General features: G+C 43.2%; 1 protein-coding gene across 1 annotated transcript in view; it reads right to left on the bottom strand.

Moving 5' to 3' along the window:
- The window catches only part of sb:cb288, a 39,518-nt gene extending 28,561 nt beyond the window's left edge, over positions 1-10,957 (bottom strand). The window contains exon 1 of the mRNA XM_039768617.1: positions 10,803-10,957. Within this exon, the coding sequence (XP_039624551.1) occupies positions 10,803-10,841 (39 nt within the window). The 5' untranslated portion in view covers positions 10,842-10,957. The remainder of the gene's footprint in view (positions 1-10,802) is intronic.
- Between the last annotated feature and the right edge of the window lie 7,495 nt (positions 10,958-18,452).

Raw genomic sequence — 18,452 nt, 5'->3', positions numbered from 1 at the left:
GTTTTTTGACCACCTCGGTGACCTCAGTCCCAGAGATGTCCCAAGGCTCTGCTTCCTCATTAGAGGGCATGTTGGTGGGATTGAGGAGGTCTTCGAAGTACTCCTCCCCCACCGACCCACAATGTCCCGAGTCAAGGTTAGCAGTGCACCATCCCCACCATATAACAGTGTTGACACTGCACCGCTTCCCCCTCCCGAGACGCCAGATGGTGGACCAGAATCTTCTCGAAGCCGTCCAAAAGTCGTTCTCCATGGCCTCCCCAAACTCCTCCCACGCCCAATTTTTTGCAACCACCATAGCCGCATTCCGCTTGGCCTGCCAGTACCTATCATCTGCCTCCAGAGTCCCACAGGACAAAAAGGTCCAGGTGGTGATCAGTTGACAGCTCCGCCCCTCTCTTCACCCAAGTGTCCAAGACATGTGGCCGCAAGTCCAACGACACGACCACAAAGTCGATCATCGAACTGAGGCCTAGGGTGTCCTCGTGCCAAGTGCACATATGAACACCCCTATGCTTGAACATGGTGTTCATTATGGACAATCCATGACGAGCACAGAAGTCCAATAACAAAACGCCACTCGGGTTCAGATCGGGGGGGCAATTCCGCCCAATCATGCCCTTCCATGGTAGAAACAATTTGTTGCGTTTAGATTTTGTTTTATTTTGGAATTATACTTTGTGTTTTCATAAGGCAACATAGTGTGCAGCATTACTGTATTTATTGTTCTTTAAATGAGTTAAGTTGTAAAATTGAATATTCAATATTTATCTATACCTCTATACCATATCTCTCTGTCTCTCAATATTTATATATTGTGGCTTACACAGTGTGGCCCACACTCCAACCCCAGAATATAACTCGCCTTCCCCCACCCCAGATGAGCACCACACCTGGCTGAAGAGGAGCTCTGTCTAAAAACAAATCTGGGGAGACTCTCAGCACATCAAGTGGTGTAGCTCAGAAGCTTGAGCGTCACGATAACTGGAGAACCTCCTTATGGTCACTCCCTCCAGTGGCTCTGAAAGACCACAACAGGGCCGCCAGTTCAGACTAAACATCTGACGCAGCCCTGAGCGTCTCCACAACCAAAGTTATACTGACCCCCATTGTGTTGGAGGAACACGTTATATTGCCGTGTGAGGAAGTCTTCCAATGCCCCTCCATTATTCGGTCTACACATCCAAGGAGAGTACCACTGTCCATCCCACCCATCCCCTCTATTACAATAACAGAGAGAGAATGAGAGTGTGTGAGAGTGAATGCAAGTGCTGTACATACTTTATTATTTTGACTCAAGTCAAGTTGGGGAGTATGGACTGGTACAGAGCGTTGCCGCACCCACCACACGGTGAAACAGCTTGGGATCCCGGTTGGCAACCCCCCTAGGCAGACACGTGGACCAGTCCCACCTTCCGGAAATGATCTATCTGCTGTAGCCAGGTGTTACATGGATGACCCCTTAGCCTGGTCCAGTCGACTCCTCAACAATGATGATCTCGAGAGCCGGATGACCCTCAGGGAATCGCGCCACACGGCTGTAGTGTTGTAACTGACGCTCCCTCAAAATGCAGGTAATGCACCTCATTCGGGACTCCACGAACAACCGCTTATTTCACACAAAGTCAAACCAGCAGTACCCAAGGATTTTCCGGAGAGGCACAGTACCAAAGGAATCCAGTCTTCGTCTCAGGTCACTGGATAGCATCCATGTCTCAAAACCATACAGCATATGTGACTGAGCCACGTAAAACAAAGCCAAACAGTTGCCTACATTTTCAATCTACAGGGTAGGCGAGTCACTAGAGGGTGTGCAGTTTGTCTTTTAAATGAAGGCCATCATCTACAGGGTGTGACTTTCACGTCAGTCGACTAATTGTAAACCTGGGTGTTCGATTGTTTCTCCAAGTTGAATATATGTAAATTATAAATCTACTGTATATGCTGACTTTGAATCCCTTAGTTTAATCAAAGCAGACAATTAACAACAGTGCAGGCTGTGATGGTCCAAAAATGAACTGAGCTAAAAGAGAAAAGTGCATTTGTATTTATTTGGAAACACACAGTAATTATCTGCAAGGATTTTAAGAAAATTCAAGAAAGCGCAATTCACTTAACAGCTGACATTAAAAAAGGCAAAAAAAAATGCAATATGCCAATGTGTTGGGTGAAAGAAATGCATTGTTAGGAATGGCATGCATCATCTGCATAGTAACAAAGATATTTGTTTAGAACAAACTTTCATTGACCTGCCTGTGCTAGTCACAGGCAAGATAAGCATTTTGCCATAAAAAAACTCCACCGTAAGAAACGGAAAATGTACTAAAAGACATAATGACTAGTAAGCTAGGATCTCTAAGTAAGGGAGGGCTGGTGTTAAGCGTGTAAAAGTCTACACAACAAAGTTAAGAAAGCTTAGGCTCCCTAATGAAGAAAACCCCACAATATGGGAAAACATTTTCAACATCACCATATTCCCCGCATTCTGCTACTAAAATGAGACCTATGCAGGATCCGAGGCACAGTATGAGAGGGTCCAGACCACTAAGACATGCACTAGAATGCCATCAGAAGGGTCACACCTTCAAAAGGCAGCATGCAGGTGGTGGACTCATTTATTTCATTGTTTGACACCATTATCCAAGGCAACTTACATTTATGATACAACTGGTTACAATTCCTTTGGTTTTCCAATTATGGAGCATAGGCAGGTCAAGTGACTTACTCAAGGTCACCCTGTATCATTAGTGGGACTTGAACTCACAACCTGAGGGTTTGAAGTCCAAAGCCTTACCCACTACACCACACTATCAGCCGGCAGTCTCAGTATCACAGGGAGAAGTCTCTATTGGCAGACTCCACCACCTATGCAAAGAATTTAAGCATTGATGGGCAGCACTGACAACAGAAGGGGTGCCCAGGCAGTTATGGAACGGCTTCCCCATGACTTCAAGGGACCAAGCATCCAACCTGGCACAACCTGGTGGGTGGCCTGATACTCTCAGGAGGGCCTCAAACCCCCTACATCCATTACTTTACCACTAGCATCACAACACTGGAAGACCTCCACTAAGGACCCAGCACTCTGGAGGACCATATTGGGCTGAATAATGGATTACCTAAGTATCTCAGCGAGTAAATTCAAGCGAAGAACAGATGGTCTGGTTTCTTATCTAAGACAGAATCTTCCAAGTCTAATGTTGACTATCACGGAGAATTCTGAAGTGTAATCTCTGGCTAGACGGCAAACTTTCAGAAGGACAAGGTGCATAAAAAGAATGGACAGATGGATAACATAAGCCAATTGGGGAGAGATAAAAATCTACAGTGACTCCAAACTAACCATCTATCTGCACAATGTAAAGAGAGCTCACTATATAAATGTTCAGCATCTGAAATCAACAGTGGATACTCTGCCTCTCCAGTCGTGTACCCTACCTTCACACTGTATAAGCCCGACCACTCAAAGCTCATCTCAACATAATATTGCAGATTAGCCATACCCATCGGCTCTGCCCATATATTAGTGAAACAGGGCAGTGAGGAGGCCCCGCCCAGCTCTCTACTCCTGACGTCACTCTTTCCCCTTCCATCGTGGGATTAGTGCAAATATATTGCTCCTGCAAAAGTGAAATATGATTCTTAGCGAAACGAAAGAAGTCACAAAATCAACCAGAATGTTCAAGGAAATCATAGAGAAAAAGGGAGAAGAAAAAAAAAAAAGGAAAAAACACCCCCAATCTAAATCCCTTAAGCAGTTCTATTGTTCGCTAACTAAGCAGAGATAAGGTTACGCCCCGAGACAGACATGTGAGTGAGGAGGGCCCTGCAGCTCAATGAGCCTCTCTCGGATTTGCACTAATAAATCGGTGCCGCAAGAGAACTATGGTACTTAGCGTGATGAGAAAGTTGCAAAAATCAACCAGAAAGTTTAAGCAAATTATTGTAAAAAGAAAAAAAAAAAATCTAAATCCGTTAAGTAGTTCTCTCATGAAAAGCGGACAAGCATATAAACGGGTCTAAAAAACTGTAAGAAATTTCACGCTTGGACCTTGGAGTGGAAGCTGGCCCGGACACAGACAGGCAGACACGTTCATGTCACCCACACACACGTTTATTTACACTATATACAGTCACAAAGTGAACCACAAAACCCCAAAGTCCTGGCCACATAATTCCTTTCTTCCTCTTCAGGCCACCTCCTTGCCTCCTCCAGCAAGCTCAGTCCACTCTCTGCCCGAAGGGCACATTGCTCGGCCGGCGGCAACAGCACAAGGCGCAGTAGTTCTTGCAGCTCCTGTAAGATTGCTGCCAAGGAGAAAGAAGCAGCCGGCGGAGGACTTGCCTTGCGAGTAGTTCCACCTGCCGACTGCTCTCTGCCAGCCTTTCCTTGCGGTTCACTCGGGTTTCTTGGGCGCACGGGACCGACATTCCCTGCTCTCACCTTCGAGCAAATTCCAGCGAGAGACCAGGACACACTGTCCAATCCTGCGCCTCTAACGTGGAGGAACTTCTGGTCGGCCATCACGCTCTCCTCTCTCGCTGGAGAGCATCACTCCGGGCAGCTCTGCTGTTGCGGCTTCCACAGCCACAGCCTCTCCTTCTCGGCAGCCCTCTTCCTGGGCTCCGCGTCGGTGAGCCGCTCCTCTAGAACAAAGTCCTTCAATGGACCCCCTATGGTCCATACAGCACTTCGTTGCGGCGGGGTTGGGTGCACGCCACCCCTGCGGCACGTGGGTGGGCTCCCCTGTTGTGCCAGGCCCTTCACCGACTTATTTTTCACTGCAGGTCCCCACCGTAACCCAGGTGGAGCATCCTGCCGACTACGCCACTGTGAAGTAAAGTGGCCAGGACACACACAGGCGGACACCGTTTGATACATCACACCACGTTTATTTACAATATTTACAAAAGTGCACCGCCACCAACCCCCCAGTTCCCCAAAGTCTAGGCTCTCACTAGCCACTGTCTTTTAAACACAACACACTCGGGCCTCTCCTCGCCTCCACTGCCACGACCTTGTCCTCCTCCTCACCCGACTCCAGCCTTGATTGCAGGGCGGCGGCTCCTTAAGTAGGTGGCTGATTGGTGACCACACGTACCCTCTCTCTCTCTCTATTATATATATATATATATATATATATATATATATATATATATATATATATATATATATATATATATATATATATATATATATATATAAAGAGCGGTCGGGATTGTCCTTCCGTCCTGTGAGTGCTACGCAGGCGCCGAGTTTCACACACGCCCCGTCCATTTTGAAATGCACGATGGGATTTGTAGTATCGTTTTTACAGGTAAAAGATGATTTTTCTACTCCAGACTGTGCGATATCTTCTTCTTCTTTCTTACTATATAAAAGCGGTCGGGATTGTCCTTCCATCCCGTGAGTGGAAAGCGTAGCGGTATTCCGCTTATCACAGACTTACTACTTGCAGCCTGCGGTACGAAGTGACATGATGTGAGCAGAGTTCTGGTGCTCCCATCGTTCCCTTGCTTTTGTGCGCGATGCGCTGGAAAAATAGACAAAAGTATGTCACTGGAAATAATTAATGTTGATGGACTACAAATGCCTCACCGCGTAGTAAATATCAGGGGAGTTCAAAAGGGCGACCTCAATATAGAAAAAAAGTTTAAATTTCATCACAAAAATAACAGAAACTACGAGTATTAAAGTAATACCGCTCAAATGCAATATAACCAAATTAATGAGTTTGTATAAAATATCAAATTGATCTACATATTGAATTGCCTTAAGAAGTGGTCAACTTAAAAGTCAGCCGTGCCTAGTGTGTGTGTGTGTGTGTATATATATATATATATATCTATCTATCATGATGGTCACTTTGTCAGAGCTCCAGAGGTCCTCTGTGGAGAGAGGAGAACCTTCCAGAAGGACAACCATCTCTGCAGCAATCCACCAATCAGGCTTGTATGGTAGAGTAAGTAAAAGGAACATGGCAGCCCACCTGGAGTTTGCCAAAAGGCACCTGAAGGACTCTCAGACCATGAGAAACAAAATTCTCTGGTCTGATGAGACAAAGATTGAACTCTTTGGTGTGAATGCCAGGTGTCACGTTTGGAGGAAACCAGCCACCATTCATCACCAGGCCAATACCATCCCTACAGTGAAGCATGGTGGTGGCAGCATCATGCTGTGGGGATGTTTTTCAGCGGCAGGAACTGGGAGACTAGTCAGGATGAAGGGAACGATGACTGCAGCAAGGTACAGAGACATCCTGGATGAAAACCTGCTCCAGAGCGCTCTTGACCTCAGATTGGGGCGACAGTTCATCTTTCAGCAGGACAACGACCCTAAGCACACAGCAAACATATCAAAGGAGTGGCTTCAGGACAACTCTGTGAATGTCCTTGAGTGGCCCAGCCAGAGCGCAGACTTGAATCCGATTTGAACATCTCTGGAGAGATCTTAAAATGGCTGTGCACTGACACTTCCCATCCAACCTGATGGAGCTTGAGAGGTGCTGCAAAGAGGAATGGGTGAAACTGGCCAAGGATAGATGTGCCAAGCTTGTGGCATCATATTTCAAAAAGACTTTAGGCTGTAATTGCTGCCAAAGGTGCATCAACAAAGTATTGAGCAAAGGCTGTGAATACTTATGTACATGTGATTACTCAGTTTATTGTTTTTTTTTTTTAATAAATTTGCAAAAACCTCAAGTAAACTTTTTTCACGTTGTCATTACGGGATGTTGTGTAGAATTCTGAGGAAAAAAAATGAATTTAATCCATTTTGGAATAAGGCTGTAACATAACAAAATGTGGAAAAAGTGATGCGCTGTGAATACTTTCCTAATGCACTATGTGTATATACACAGACACAGAGACAGAGACAGAGAGAGATTTGAAACTAAATAATTAAACAAAGGGACAGGTCGACTCTTTCGTAGGCCCATAAACCTGCAAGGGTGCTGAATGCCGCACACGTGATTCCAAGTATGGCAGACAAGTGCAAAAAAATAAAACGGGGCGGCCGCAGCAGTAATCAGCTCGCTGCTTTTTCTATGCATTCAGTTGTCTTTACGATGAAGCTGAATTTACTGAACCAAAACACACTAAGGTTACTAGGAGGACTGTATTCATCTAGTAAAAGAAATAAATAAAAAAAGAACTAAACATTCTTACCAAAACAAAATGAAACTATAGCAGCTAAAGCCTGGGCACTTGTCACACAATTGAATTTACCAAAAATAAATGATAAACAACCACAAAACAAGGAAGTGTTTTAGGAGCTCAGCATAGAAAAGCCTAAATTAGCTGAAAATGTTTGCACTTATTTTATTTTTACTATTGCTCAACAGCAGTCGGCTGTCTTGGGTTGAACTTTACTTCTAAAAACATGTGGTCATTTTAGCTTACCCACTAACTGCTGAAATATCAGAAATTGTGAAGTGGAACATTACAAGTGGAAAAAAAATCTCTACACTCACGACCATAAGCAACGGCCGGAGGCTCCATGGGTGTCAGACGCATGAAGTGGAGAGTCAGATTAATGGGCCAAAGGGAAGGCAGTCAAGGAACACCAGTAAAACGGCCCTGGCCGCCTACAGAACACAATGAGGTTCGTAAAGGACAGCAATTCAGAAGCATGATACCAAAAAAAATGTTTGCAGGGAATTACAACTTTAAATTGTGTGCACTGCAGAGGAGTAAAAATGTACAACACAACCTGAAGCTGGTGTTGGAGTGATGGCAAAGAACACACAATTGGGACAACTGAGAAGACACTCTGGTGACAAATCCCAAATTCAGTTAGTAGCCCCAAGTGCCACAGCTGAAGGTCTCTGGAGAAGTGCAGGCAACTCCCTATGTAACAGACAGGCACAAGCAGCTTAAATGTAGAATTTACTGAAATAAATTATTCTAATAGTCTTAAGAAATGGGAGACAAAAAGAAAAGCTGACAGTTTTCATCCATGATGCTGAGCTGCCTCACACGCTCCTTAACACGAAGGTGCCAGAGTGGCACTTCAGAGCGATGCCATAAGGGAAAAGCCGCATCCACAAGAAGGTTTTATTTATTTAGGTTCATATCAGACTCCATAAATAACCGTGAATAGTTAGTAACAGATTTTTGAAATCCCAAAGGGTTACCGGCCAAGTCCAGGTTTACTAATCTGTTATGGCCTGATGGGATACCCTTCATATTTTTTCTAAATATTAGAAGGTTTTTCCAAGGCACAAAGAACCAACTTCACATGCATAGAACTAAAATGGTGCTTTGTCAAGCAACGGAGCTACAAGGAACCACACAACCATAAAGTGCCACTAAAGATCCTTAATTTTGAAGAGTGCATGCAAGTGGCTTAGCGCTGCTCTGCCCGTATACTGAACAAACCTGCAAACCCCTATGCCATCACACAGACGCCCGCACATTAGACACAGTCCTTCCTTTTGATAATTACATATTTTTTCACATATTTAAGTGACCACCACACAGGTACATCTTTAAAATGTTGTAAGTCCCACAGAGCCCCTACAGCTTAATGTTTTTATTCTAAATTTCTAACCCCATGTCAGTCCCTACCTTAAGGGAACATGCCGTCCCCAAAGTCTCTCTTTATGGAGCCAATCCACCGCCATCAAAGACAGTTGACAGCTTCTGTTATTATAAAGCATGTGCGGAGTTTATACACTTTTTCCATAAGAACGCTTGATCTTTGCTTACTTATATTTTTTAATTAAAACAGCTGCTTGGCACAGATCACACAAGGGGAAACACTGAATTTGCTACTCCTTTTATGGACACATTTGTCATTTGCACCTGTCTCTGCTCTGTGTTAACTGCCACGTTATTAAAAATAAATTGGATGATTTTAAGGGGGCGGGGGTTCTTCCTATATAGAGAAAGCAAAAAAAACCTATACAAATTTACAAATGTGTTTTATTCCCCCTCGACTGTCAAATTACAAAGAATAAACAGATCAAACTAGTAAACTTGACATTTACGTAAAGTAATGGCTTACAAATAAATAAAAATAATACTAGCAGACACTGCAGGACTCCTTTTGGGCTCCAGATGGCCAAGACATGGACTGTTGTGTCAATTGCTTTCAAAAGCACATTAACTACTCCAGCCCGGGCAAAGTCTTGTGCCTTAGTCCTCCTCCGAGAGGAGCGGCAAATTCCACACAGGATGCCAACTTAGCAGGAACATTACTAAGAACTGGTGTGTAAGAACAGACCTTCAGCTGGCCTCTGGAGAGCTGCTGTGCTCAGAGATTTGGTCCTTTCCCCCCCATAAAGGCCTTCAGTTTGTGATAACAGAAATGTTACTAAAAGCCACAGAAGAATAAACAATATGAATGAAAACTGCAAGCCGACTCGTTTATCCCTGCAGTGGTGGGCAGAAACCAGGGAGGTGGACAGGACTGGATGCCAGTCCATCAGCCTTCTGATATGCCTTCAGTCCTGCCTGCCGTTTGATTGTGTGAAGAAACCTAAGTGCCCAGTGAGGCAGGAGGAAAGCCTGGCAGCGCCAGCATTGCCCATCTGCAGACACACTAATTGTGACTTACAGGATATGATACCCTAGTCAGCACTTCTGTGGTGGCTTTGGAATTTCTCTTCTGGTGCCTGTGACTTTCAAGTTGCTTGAAGAAAAGCCTCTGGTCAGTGGGTACATGTGACATCTTCGGCTCCCCATAACCATTTGATTATATCTAATATGTTGTGTCACATCTTCACTCCCACTAAAGTCTAGAAAACACACACAGGTATTTTGGTGATGTTCATTTTCAAGACTTAAATCCCTGCATTTGGTTTTAAAAACCGACAAAACAAAGCAAAAGCAAGTACTCTAATGGCGTATGCAGTGCCACGGACAGTTAAATTGGAGTAACAGTTTGGTTAAAAACTTAAAATTAGGGACAGCTCTGCCTCTATTTCTTAACTACCCAGAGACAGCTAAACTGACCAGTGTGATTTACTAACTCCGGAGTGGAAAAAAAGAATCCTTCAGTAAACGTAGTCTTTTCTAAGCCCATTCATTTTAAAGTGATGCCGTGAACGAAATTTTAAATCTCTTCGCAGTGTAATGCTAATTACATTGTTAAGTGTCCGAATGCACGGCGTGAACGTTTAACAGCTGATAAAGCAGAATCATCGAGTGTGTAGCTGCCAGAGAGAACGAATATTGAATTTCACAATTTAAGAAAAAGTTGCTAATGCGAGTTCAAAAACTTAAGTATGATTTCCTCAACAAACCGCGTTCCTTTATAAAGCTTTGTTGTTAATGAAGGGAACAGTTACTTTAGGAGATGATCAAGTGTAACAGACGGACTATCAATTTCAGAGAGTAATTCGCAACAGCTGTCATCAGTTATCATATTTTACTTAGTTATTAATTCGTCATCTCATATCTCAGCTTCAATAAGACAAGCCAGCAGTATTTTAATGAGTTTACAATGAAAGAGAGAGAGAGAGAGAGAGAGAGAGAGAGAGAGAGAGAGAGACAGGGAACGCCGTACCGGATTTCGGAGCAGGCACCTAAACTGTGGGCAGAATGCAAATTAGCCAACCGTGAAAAGAACGCGCAGGTGAGCGGTGCCGAAAGGAGCACTTCGGCTCACCGTAAACATGCAGCTCCCACAACCTTGCAAAGCCGTACGTATACAAAAACACATACCTTAAAATACTTAAAAAAAAAAAAAGTTAAAAACCACTGTACGCCCAAAGCGCAACCAAACACAGAAGACAGCAAAAACTCTGTTAAATTTAGAATGCCGACCGCAAATGTGGCTACAGCCGATAGAGCAATACCTGAAGTGCGGAACGAGTTCCGCTCGAGTTAAGAGACATCGCCGTCACCTCCGCGCTCGTCCACGACTCATCCCAGCTCGACTGAAGTGACCACCGTACAACCCGGACCCTTAGCAGTTCGCCGCTGCCATCGTCCAGCCTCGAGTTGGAGGGCGTGGCACAAACCTGCTGAAAACGCCATTGGATTGGCTACTGCCTAATCGATATTCATGAGCCAGAAACCGCGCCCCTCTTTGTCCCACTCCAGAGCATGAAATAAGATGCACGATACCTTTATTGTCACTGTACAATACAATACAATATCGCTTGAAGCAAACCTTAGATAAAAGTATATAAGAGTAGATAATAAACATTAAAATATGAGAAGCACAGTTACTATTAACAATTCCAGATACACAGTGTAAAAGTAAAGGTAAATGTAAGCATAAATAGAGAAATAATAAATAAAGTCACAGTGAAGATTACAGTCAATGTAATGGTCATGAGCTCCACATGGGTCTTGTATAAGTATATGTATGTGGTTGATGCAGACGTTCAGCTCAATCTGTGGTGGTCTCTGTTGCAGGAAGGGGCAGTGGTCACCATGCATTTAATAGGCTGATTGCTTTGGGGTAAAAGCTGTTCTTCAGCCTGGTAGTGCGGGCATGCAGGGGTTTCTGAAGCGTTTGCCAGAGGGCAGAGGCGTTGGATCTTTACAAATGTTCTTTGCTTTTCTGATCCAGTGGGTAGTGAAGATATCTTCCAGTGATGGCAGCTGAGTGCCAGTAATTGTCTGAGCTGTTTTGATCCTCCTGTTGTCAGAGTAGCACACTGTAATGCAGTACGGGATGACAGACTCTATGGTGCAGCTGTAGAAGTTAACCAGCAGCTGTTCTGGGAGTTGTGGTTTCTTCAGGCTCCTCAGAAAGTGAAGCCTCTGAAGAGCTTTCTTGGCTATTGCTGTCGTGTTTGATGTCCATGACTCCTAAGAACCTGAAAGTCTGGACTGTCTCCACCCTTTCGCTGTTAATGCTTATGGGATGGTGACCACTGTTGTTCAGTCTCCTAAAGTCCAGAATCGGTTCCTTTGTTTTCTTGGAATTGAGTGCAAGGTTGTTGTTCTGGCTCCAACTCTCCAGATTCTCCACCTCTTCTCTATAGGCTGTTTCATCATCATTGGAGATCAGGCCTATCATTGTGGTGGCATTTGCAAACTTTATTATGATGTTAGCATCATGGGTAGGGTTGCTTTCGTTTGTGAAGAGGAAGTGAAGGAGAGGGCTCAGCACAGAGACCTGTGGTACCCCAGAGGTCAGTGTTACTGATGAAGAGAAGTGCTTACCCATGAGCACAGTTTGTTGCCTGCTAGTGAGAAAAGGTAAACTCCAGTTACACAAGTGTGCGTTGAGACCCAAGTTGTTTAGTTTGATAACAAAAAGCATAAATGGCAGCAGAAAAATACGGGCTGGCAGAAGAACTAACTATATCGGGCTTGTATCAGACTATAAGGCAAACGAGATATCCGTAAGTAATTTGATGCTTTAGTCTTATACAGCGCGGTCTTGTTCCTCTTCATTTCTTGTCAGTGGTGCGTGGGATCGATGTGTCTCGTTCTCCTTATCCATACAACTTTGCCCTGCACTATCTCCCCAGTCAGACCCTTTTCTGTCAGATCTTCTTTAATTTTATCCTTCAGCCTCTGCTTCAGCCTCTTTTTCTTCCACTGTACTTCCATTTCCATCACCCTTTGGCCCCCCAATTCATTGCCTCTCCTCATCACACTTGCTTTCCACTTTATCCAACTTTCTTGCACTTTCTTAGATATCAGTCTCACTTTTGATGCTCCTATGATTGTCTCATTTCTTACTTCTTTAACTGCAGTAAAGGAATAAAAGCGCAACTTGAGTAACTTTCTCAATCCAGTTTGAAGTGTTGGGGCGCACCAGACTGTGGCAGGGCCCACTCACATGCAAACCCACCTCCACAGTCCTGCAGCATCAGTTCAGAGTCTCCAGTTAACTTAAACAGCAAGTTTTTGAGGATGTCGAGGGGTGAACATGCAAACCACATGCAGGAGCGGAGTTTGAACCAAGGACGGCAGATTGGTAATGATTATGAGCCACATTAATAAATTCTGCATCGAATAACAACTAAACAGCATTGTTTTGGCTATATCAATGTACAGTATGTGTGCCATACTTTTGAAAGGAAGTGTTTTCAGTTATTGTCATGTACTGTATGGACAGAACACACAAAAGGCATAATAAGCAAAGACAAAATACTATTATTTAATTCCATCAGAAGGTTGACTGCACTTCAGAACAGGTCATCACCTGAAGCTAAGAATATTTGTGCCCAGACAGTACTTGGATGTGAGACCAGTAAGGAGAAAGTTGGGTTGCTGTAGGAGGAGGTTTTTTTTTGAAGCCAGCAGGGGGCACTCACCCTGTTGTCTGTGTGTGAATCCCAATGCCACAACACAGTGACGGATATGACATAAAACTAAGGTCCTGACTCTCTGTGGTCATAATGGGTATCCATTAAAAGGAGTAGAGTGTTTCCTGATGTCCAGACTGAACTGTTCATTACTGCCTGGTCATTTTGGCCCCCTATTCAACCCCTATCTCTAACTGGCTACCTATCTCTCTCACCCCTTCACCGCCTGCGTGAACACACAATGGGCGGTCAGAAAAATCGAGAGTACACTTTATGAGAAGGATTTAGGAGTCATAGTGGACTCTAAGCTATCAACTTCCCGACAGTGTTTAGAAGCCATTAAGAAGGCTAACAGAATGTTAGTTTTTATAGCACGACGTGTGGAGTACAAGTCACAGGAGGTTATGCTCAACCTTTATAATGCACTGGTGAGGCCTCATCTGGAGTACTGTGTGCAGTTTTGGTCTCCAGGCTAAAAAAAGGACATAGCAGCACTAGAAAAGGTCCAGAGAAGAGCGACTAGGCTGGTTCCAGGGCTACAGGGGTTGAATTATGAGGAAAGATTAAAAGAGCTGAGCCTTTACAGTTTAAGCAAAAGAATATTAAGAGGTGACATGATTGAAGTGTTTAAAATTATGAAGGGAATTAGTACAGTGGATCGAGACTGTTATTTTAAAATGAGTTCATCAAGGACACGGGGACACAGTTTAAACTTGTTAAGGGTAAATTTCACACAAACATTAGGAAGTTTTTCTTTACACAAAGAACGATAGACACTTGGAATAAGCTACCAAGTAGTGTGGTAGACAGTAAGGGACGTTAGGGACTTTCAAATCTCGACTTGATGTTTTCTTGGAGGAAACAAGTGGATAGGACTGGCGAGCTTTGTTGGGCTGAATGGCCTGTTCTCGTCTAGAGTGTTCTAATGTTCTAAATGCCAATGTGTAAACATACTGGTGTAAGAGTGGCTGCCGTCTCATCAACCACATGGATACTACACATTGGTGGTGGTTGAATTGGCTCCCAACTGTGTATTTCAAGTGTCTTGAGTAGGAAGAAGAGCACTATATAAATGTAACGCCATCTTCTTCTTCTATATGCTTATCAGGGTGGCATGATGGGATACTGCATAGCACTGCTGCATGCCAAATCCATGAACCCTATTCTGAATCCTGGCTGGGCCTCTCTCCTCTGCATGTCTGACAGAAGCTTTTCTCCAGATTTTCTGTGCGCCCAGTGATGGTTGGTTCAGAATGGCACTGGCACAGGTAAGAAAATGAGAGAATATAGTCCATAGAGACAATTCCAATATGAGCACTCATAGCTGTTTGAGACCCCCAAATAAAAGTACCTATCATCCTGTGTACACTTTGGCAGAAACAAGTAGAGTAATGTCTGCCAACCCACTGAGACACAAAATCATAGGTACAAAATCGTGAAATAAAATTTAGCAAGAAAATGAATAAATGTAGGAAAAGTTCTTTGATAAATCCAATACATGAGGAAGCATATTTTGTAATTTTGTACAGATACAGATTAGAGTCAATGTACATACCTAACAAATTCAAATTGTAAGGAATTGACTAGTTAAGAGAGAAAAAAATACTGTGTTCAATGGCTAGGTTACAGATTGACTTATCTCATTTGTCTTTAGCTGGTGTAGGGTATCAGCAGCAGCCAGCCTTGGGTGGGCCGCCAGTACGTTCAAGCACGCACACTCTTTTGCCTTTTGTCACCAGTCAACCTACGAAGCAGATCCTCCAGATGTCAGACTAGAATAGCTGGAATAAACTCTCTAACTCAACAGACACGGGCGAATGGCCAGACTGGGCCAGTGATTAAACGCTGGTCCCTGGAGCTGTAGGACGGAGGAGCATCGCCAAGTCAGCAGACTGACTCCATGAACTGTAGTTGGGAGGTGTCACACCAATCTGGATAATAATATTGAAACAAAGTGTCAAAGAGACAAGTTAAAGTAGCACGCCTCTCCTTTTCAGGACACTTGAAGAGCAACCTGTCTGGTGACTTGACGCATTGCTTGCGGCTGTGCAGGAGTGCTGCAGGGTTCCAGTTCTGTCACCCCACCTCATTCCTTTCGTTACGACTTCGATCATCTCAAAATACCAGTAATTCATCCCAAGCAGCACATCCATTAAATCCATCACAAAGTTTTCACTCACCGCACAACCTGCTCATGTAAAGAAACCTCTGCTTTAGGACATGATGCAAGGTCTAATTACAAATGTCCACCTGGCAGTGTTGCCTTTTATTATTTTTATTTTACCAGCCTGATGGAGCTTCATTTTAAGATATGGGCTAATTTTAGAATGGTCTTAGTAGTCTTCTATATTCTTGATTTTTTTTTTTTTTTGCTATTTTTGGTTCCTGCCTTGTGCTCAGCAATACCCATAAGGCTCTGGCTCCATGGCTTTGAATTGGATTTGTTTCGGGAGATTGAAACTGCCTTGTAGGAAAAATGCTGTTAGCATTTGGTACTAAAAATATCTGAAAATGATTTTCCGTATCTGCTGGAATTCCATGTTGAAATAAATGCGCTTATAAATTGAATGATTGCTCGACCGGTGGGCAGCACAGTGGTGAACTGTTTAGTTGTGCTACTACTCCCATCTTCACAACCCTAGGTTTTATTGCAGTGCTGGAAGTTTTGCAGAAGTTTTACTCTCTTAAACCAAACTCACGAACATCAGTTTAATTGGTGACACTACTTGTGTGAGTCTTTAAATGCACCGGCATCCCATCCAGGCCAGGGTCCTGTCTCATGTCCAACACTGCAGTGATCTGCCCCAGGCTCATGCAACCCCCAAATACAATACAGTACACAATACAGTTTATTTTTGTATAGCCCAAAATCACACAGGAAGTGCCGCAATGGGCTTTAACAGGCCCTGCCTTTTGACAGCCCCCCAGCCTTGACTCTCTGAGAAGACAAGGAAAAACTCCCAATAAAACCTTGTAGGGAAAATGGAAGAAACCTCGGGAAAGGCAGTTCAAAGAGAGACCCCTTTCCAGGTAGGTTGGGCGTGCAGTAGGTGTCAAAAGTAGGGGGTCAATACAATACAATATACACAACAGAACAATTCCTTAAGACAGCATAATAAAAAATTTAGAATTACGGTTTAACAGTAGATGATATGACATAATTAGGTTTCGATAATTTTAGAGTCCTGGAGACCTCATCCATCTAGCTGCATCTCCATTTGGCCATGCCACGGCTGAAACATTGCTCCGATGAAAGGACCCCTCTTTCCCATGATTCCTGTGATCCTCCATCAGGGATGACTTTACCATAGGCAGGCAAACAACTTGGCAGGTGGGCCGTGGCACCAATGGCCACATTTGGGTACCGAGAAAAGAAACAGAATAGGTGAGGGTTAGTATTCAAATATAATTATCATGTTACTTATGTTATAGTGCTAATGACTAACAACAGAGATGCAGTATGTACAGTTAATCAGCAGCTCTAGTCAGGATATGCTAAACTGAAGTAGTGAGTCTTCAGCCGGGATTTAAAGGCTGAGACCGAGGGGCATCTCTTATGGAAGCAGGAAGACCATTCCACAGTTTAGGGGCCCTGTAACTAAAAGCTCGACCTCCCACTGTTATTTTATTAATCCTTGGAATCCTAAGCAGACCGGCATCTTGAGATCTTAATGTGCTCAGGTTTGTAAGTCATGATAAGTTCAGACAAGTAAGCGGACCTTGGCCATTTAATGCTTTATATGTTAAAAGGAGGATTTTGAAATCTGCCCTAAATTTAACTGGGAGCCAGTGTAAAGATTTAAGAACTGGGGTTATGTGTTCATATTTTCTTGTTCTTGTAATAATTCTTGCAGCGCATTTTGGATTAACTGGAGGCTGTATAGAGAACAGTTTGAACAGCCAGTGAACACCGCATTGCAGTAGTCAATCCTACTAGAGATAAATGCATGAATTAATTTCTCACAATCCTGTTTATTTAGAAAGCGCCTTAATTTCCTAATATTTTTAAGATGGAAAAACAGGTTTTGGACGACTTTGTAATATGCTTTAAATGACATGCTAGAGTCAAAGATAACTCCTAGATTGCGGGCTGATTCAGTAAAATTAATTGGGATTCCAACTGAGTTAAATGACGACAAAATATTGCTGTGATCAGCGTCATTCCCTCCAACAATTAACATCTCTGTTTTATCTGTATTTAAAGACAAGTAGTTCTCATTCATCCATTCCTTTAATTCACTAACACAACTAATTAAAGACAACATCGGAGAAACTTCATTTGATTTAAATGAAAGGTATAACTGGGTGTCATCTGCATACGAGTGAAAATTAACATTATGTTTCCTAATGAGAGATCCCAGTGGAAGCATGTAAAGTGAAAACAGTAAAGGTCCCAGTACTGAGCCCTGCGGACACCATATTCAACTTCTGTGTATAATGATGGAGTACTGTCAGCACATTTCTGTACATACTGGAATCGATTTGATAAATAAGAACTGAACCAAGCGAGCACGGGCCTGTAAGCCCAACATCATTTTCTAGCCTGTGCAGTAAAATAGAATGGTCAATGGTGTCAAATGCTGCACTTAAGTCCAACAACATAATTACAGTGGAATTTCCTTCATCAGAGGATATCAGAATGTCATTTACAACCCGTGTTAGTGCCGTTTCTGTACTATGACCAGTCGAAAGCCAGACTGGAATTTCTCAAATAAATTGTAATGCGTAAGGTGTGACTGAAGCTGACTGGCGACTACTTTTCTAGTATTTTAGAGAGAAATGGTAAATTTGAAATAGGCCTATAGTTATTTAGTATGTGTGGGTCTAGGTCTGACTTTTTAAGTAAAGGTTTAATGACTGACACTTTTAGTGCATCAGGTACTGTGCCATGCAATAATGAACTATTGATAATGTTTAGAATTGGTGCTACAAGAACATCCATTGCACTTTTTACTAGTTTTGTTGGCACTGGATCTAGGGAACAAGTAGTGGGCTTCATTTTAAATTAAAGTTAAGACTTCCTGCTCAGTTACAGGATTAAAATTATTAAAGTGCTGAATGCAATGTGAGACAGGGTCTGCTAAGCTAGTATTTGGTTTGTACTGTGATGCTGAGATCTGGGATCTTATATTTTTAATTTTCTCATTGAAGAAGTTCATAAAGTCTGTACTGCTAATATCTGTTGGTATTTTGCACTGTTGATCTGAATTCCCATTTGTTAATTTAGCCACTGCT

The sequence above is a fragment of the Polypterus senegalus genome, chromosome 11 (genome assembly GCF_016835505.1).
Source record: "Polypterus senegalus isolate Bchr_013 chromosome 11, ASM1683550v1, whole genome shotgun sequence".
Classification (NCBI taxonomy): domain Eukaryota; kingdom Metazoa; phylum Chordata; class Cladistia; order Polypteriformes; family Polypteridae; genus Polypterus; species Polypterus senegalus.
Note: the sequence above shows the minus strand (reverse complement) of the source record. Positions and strands in the feature narration are given on the sequence as shown.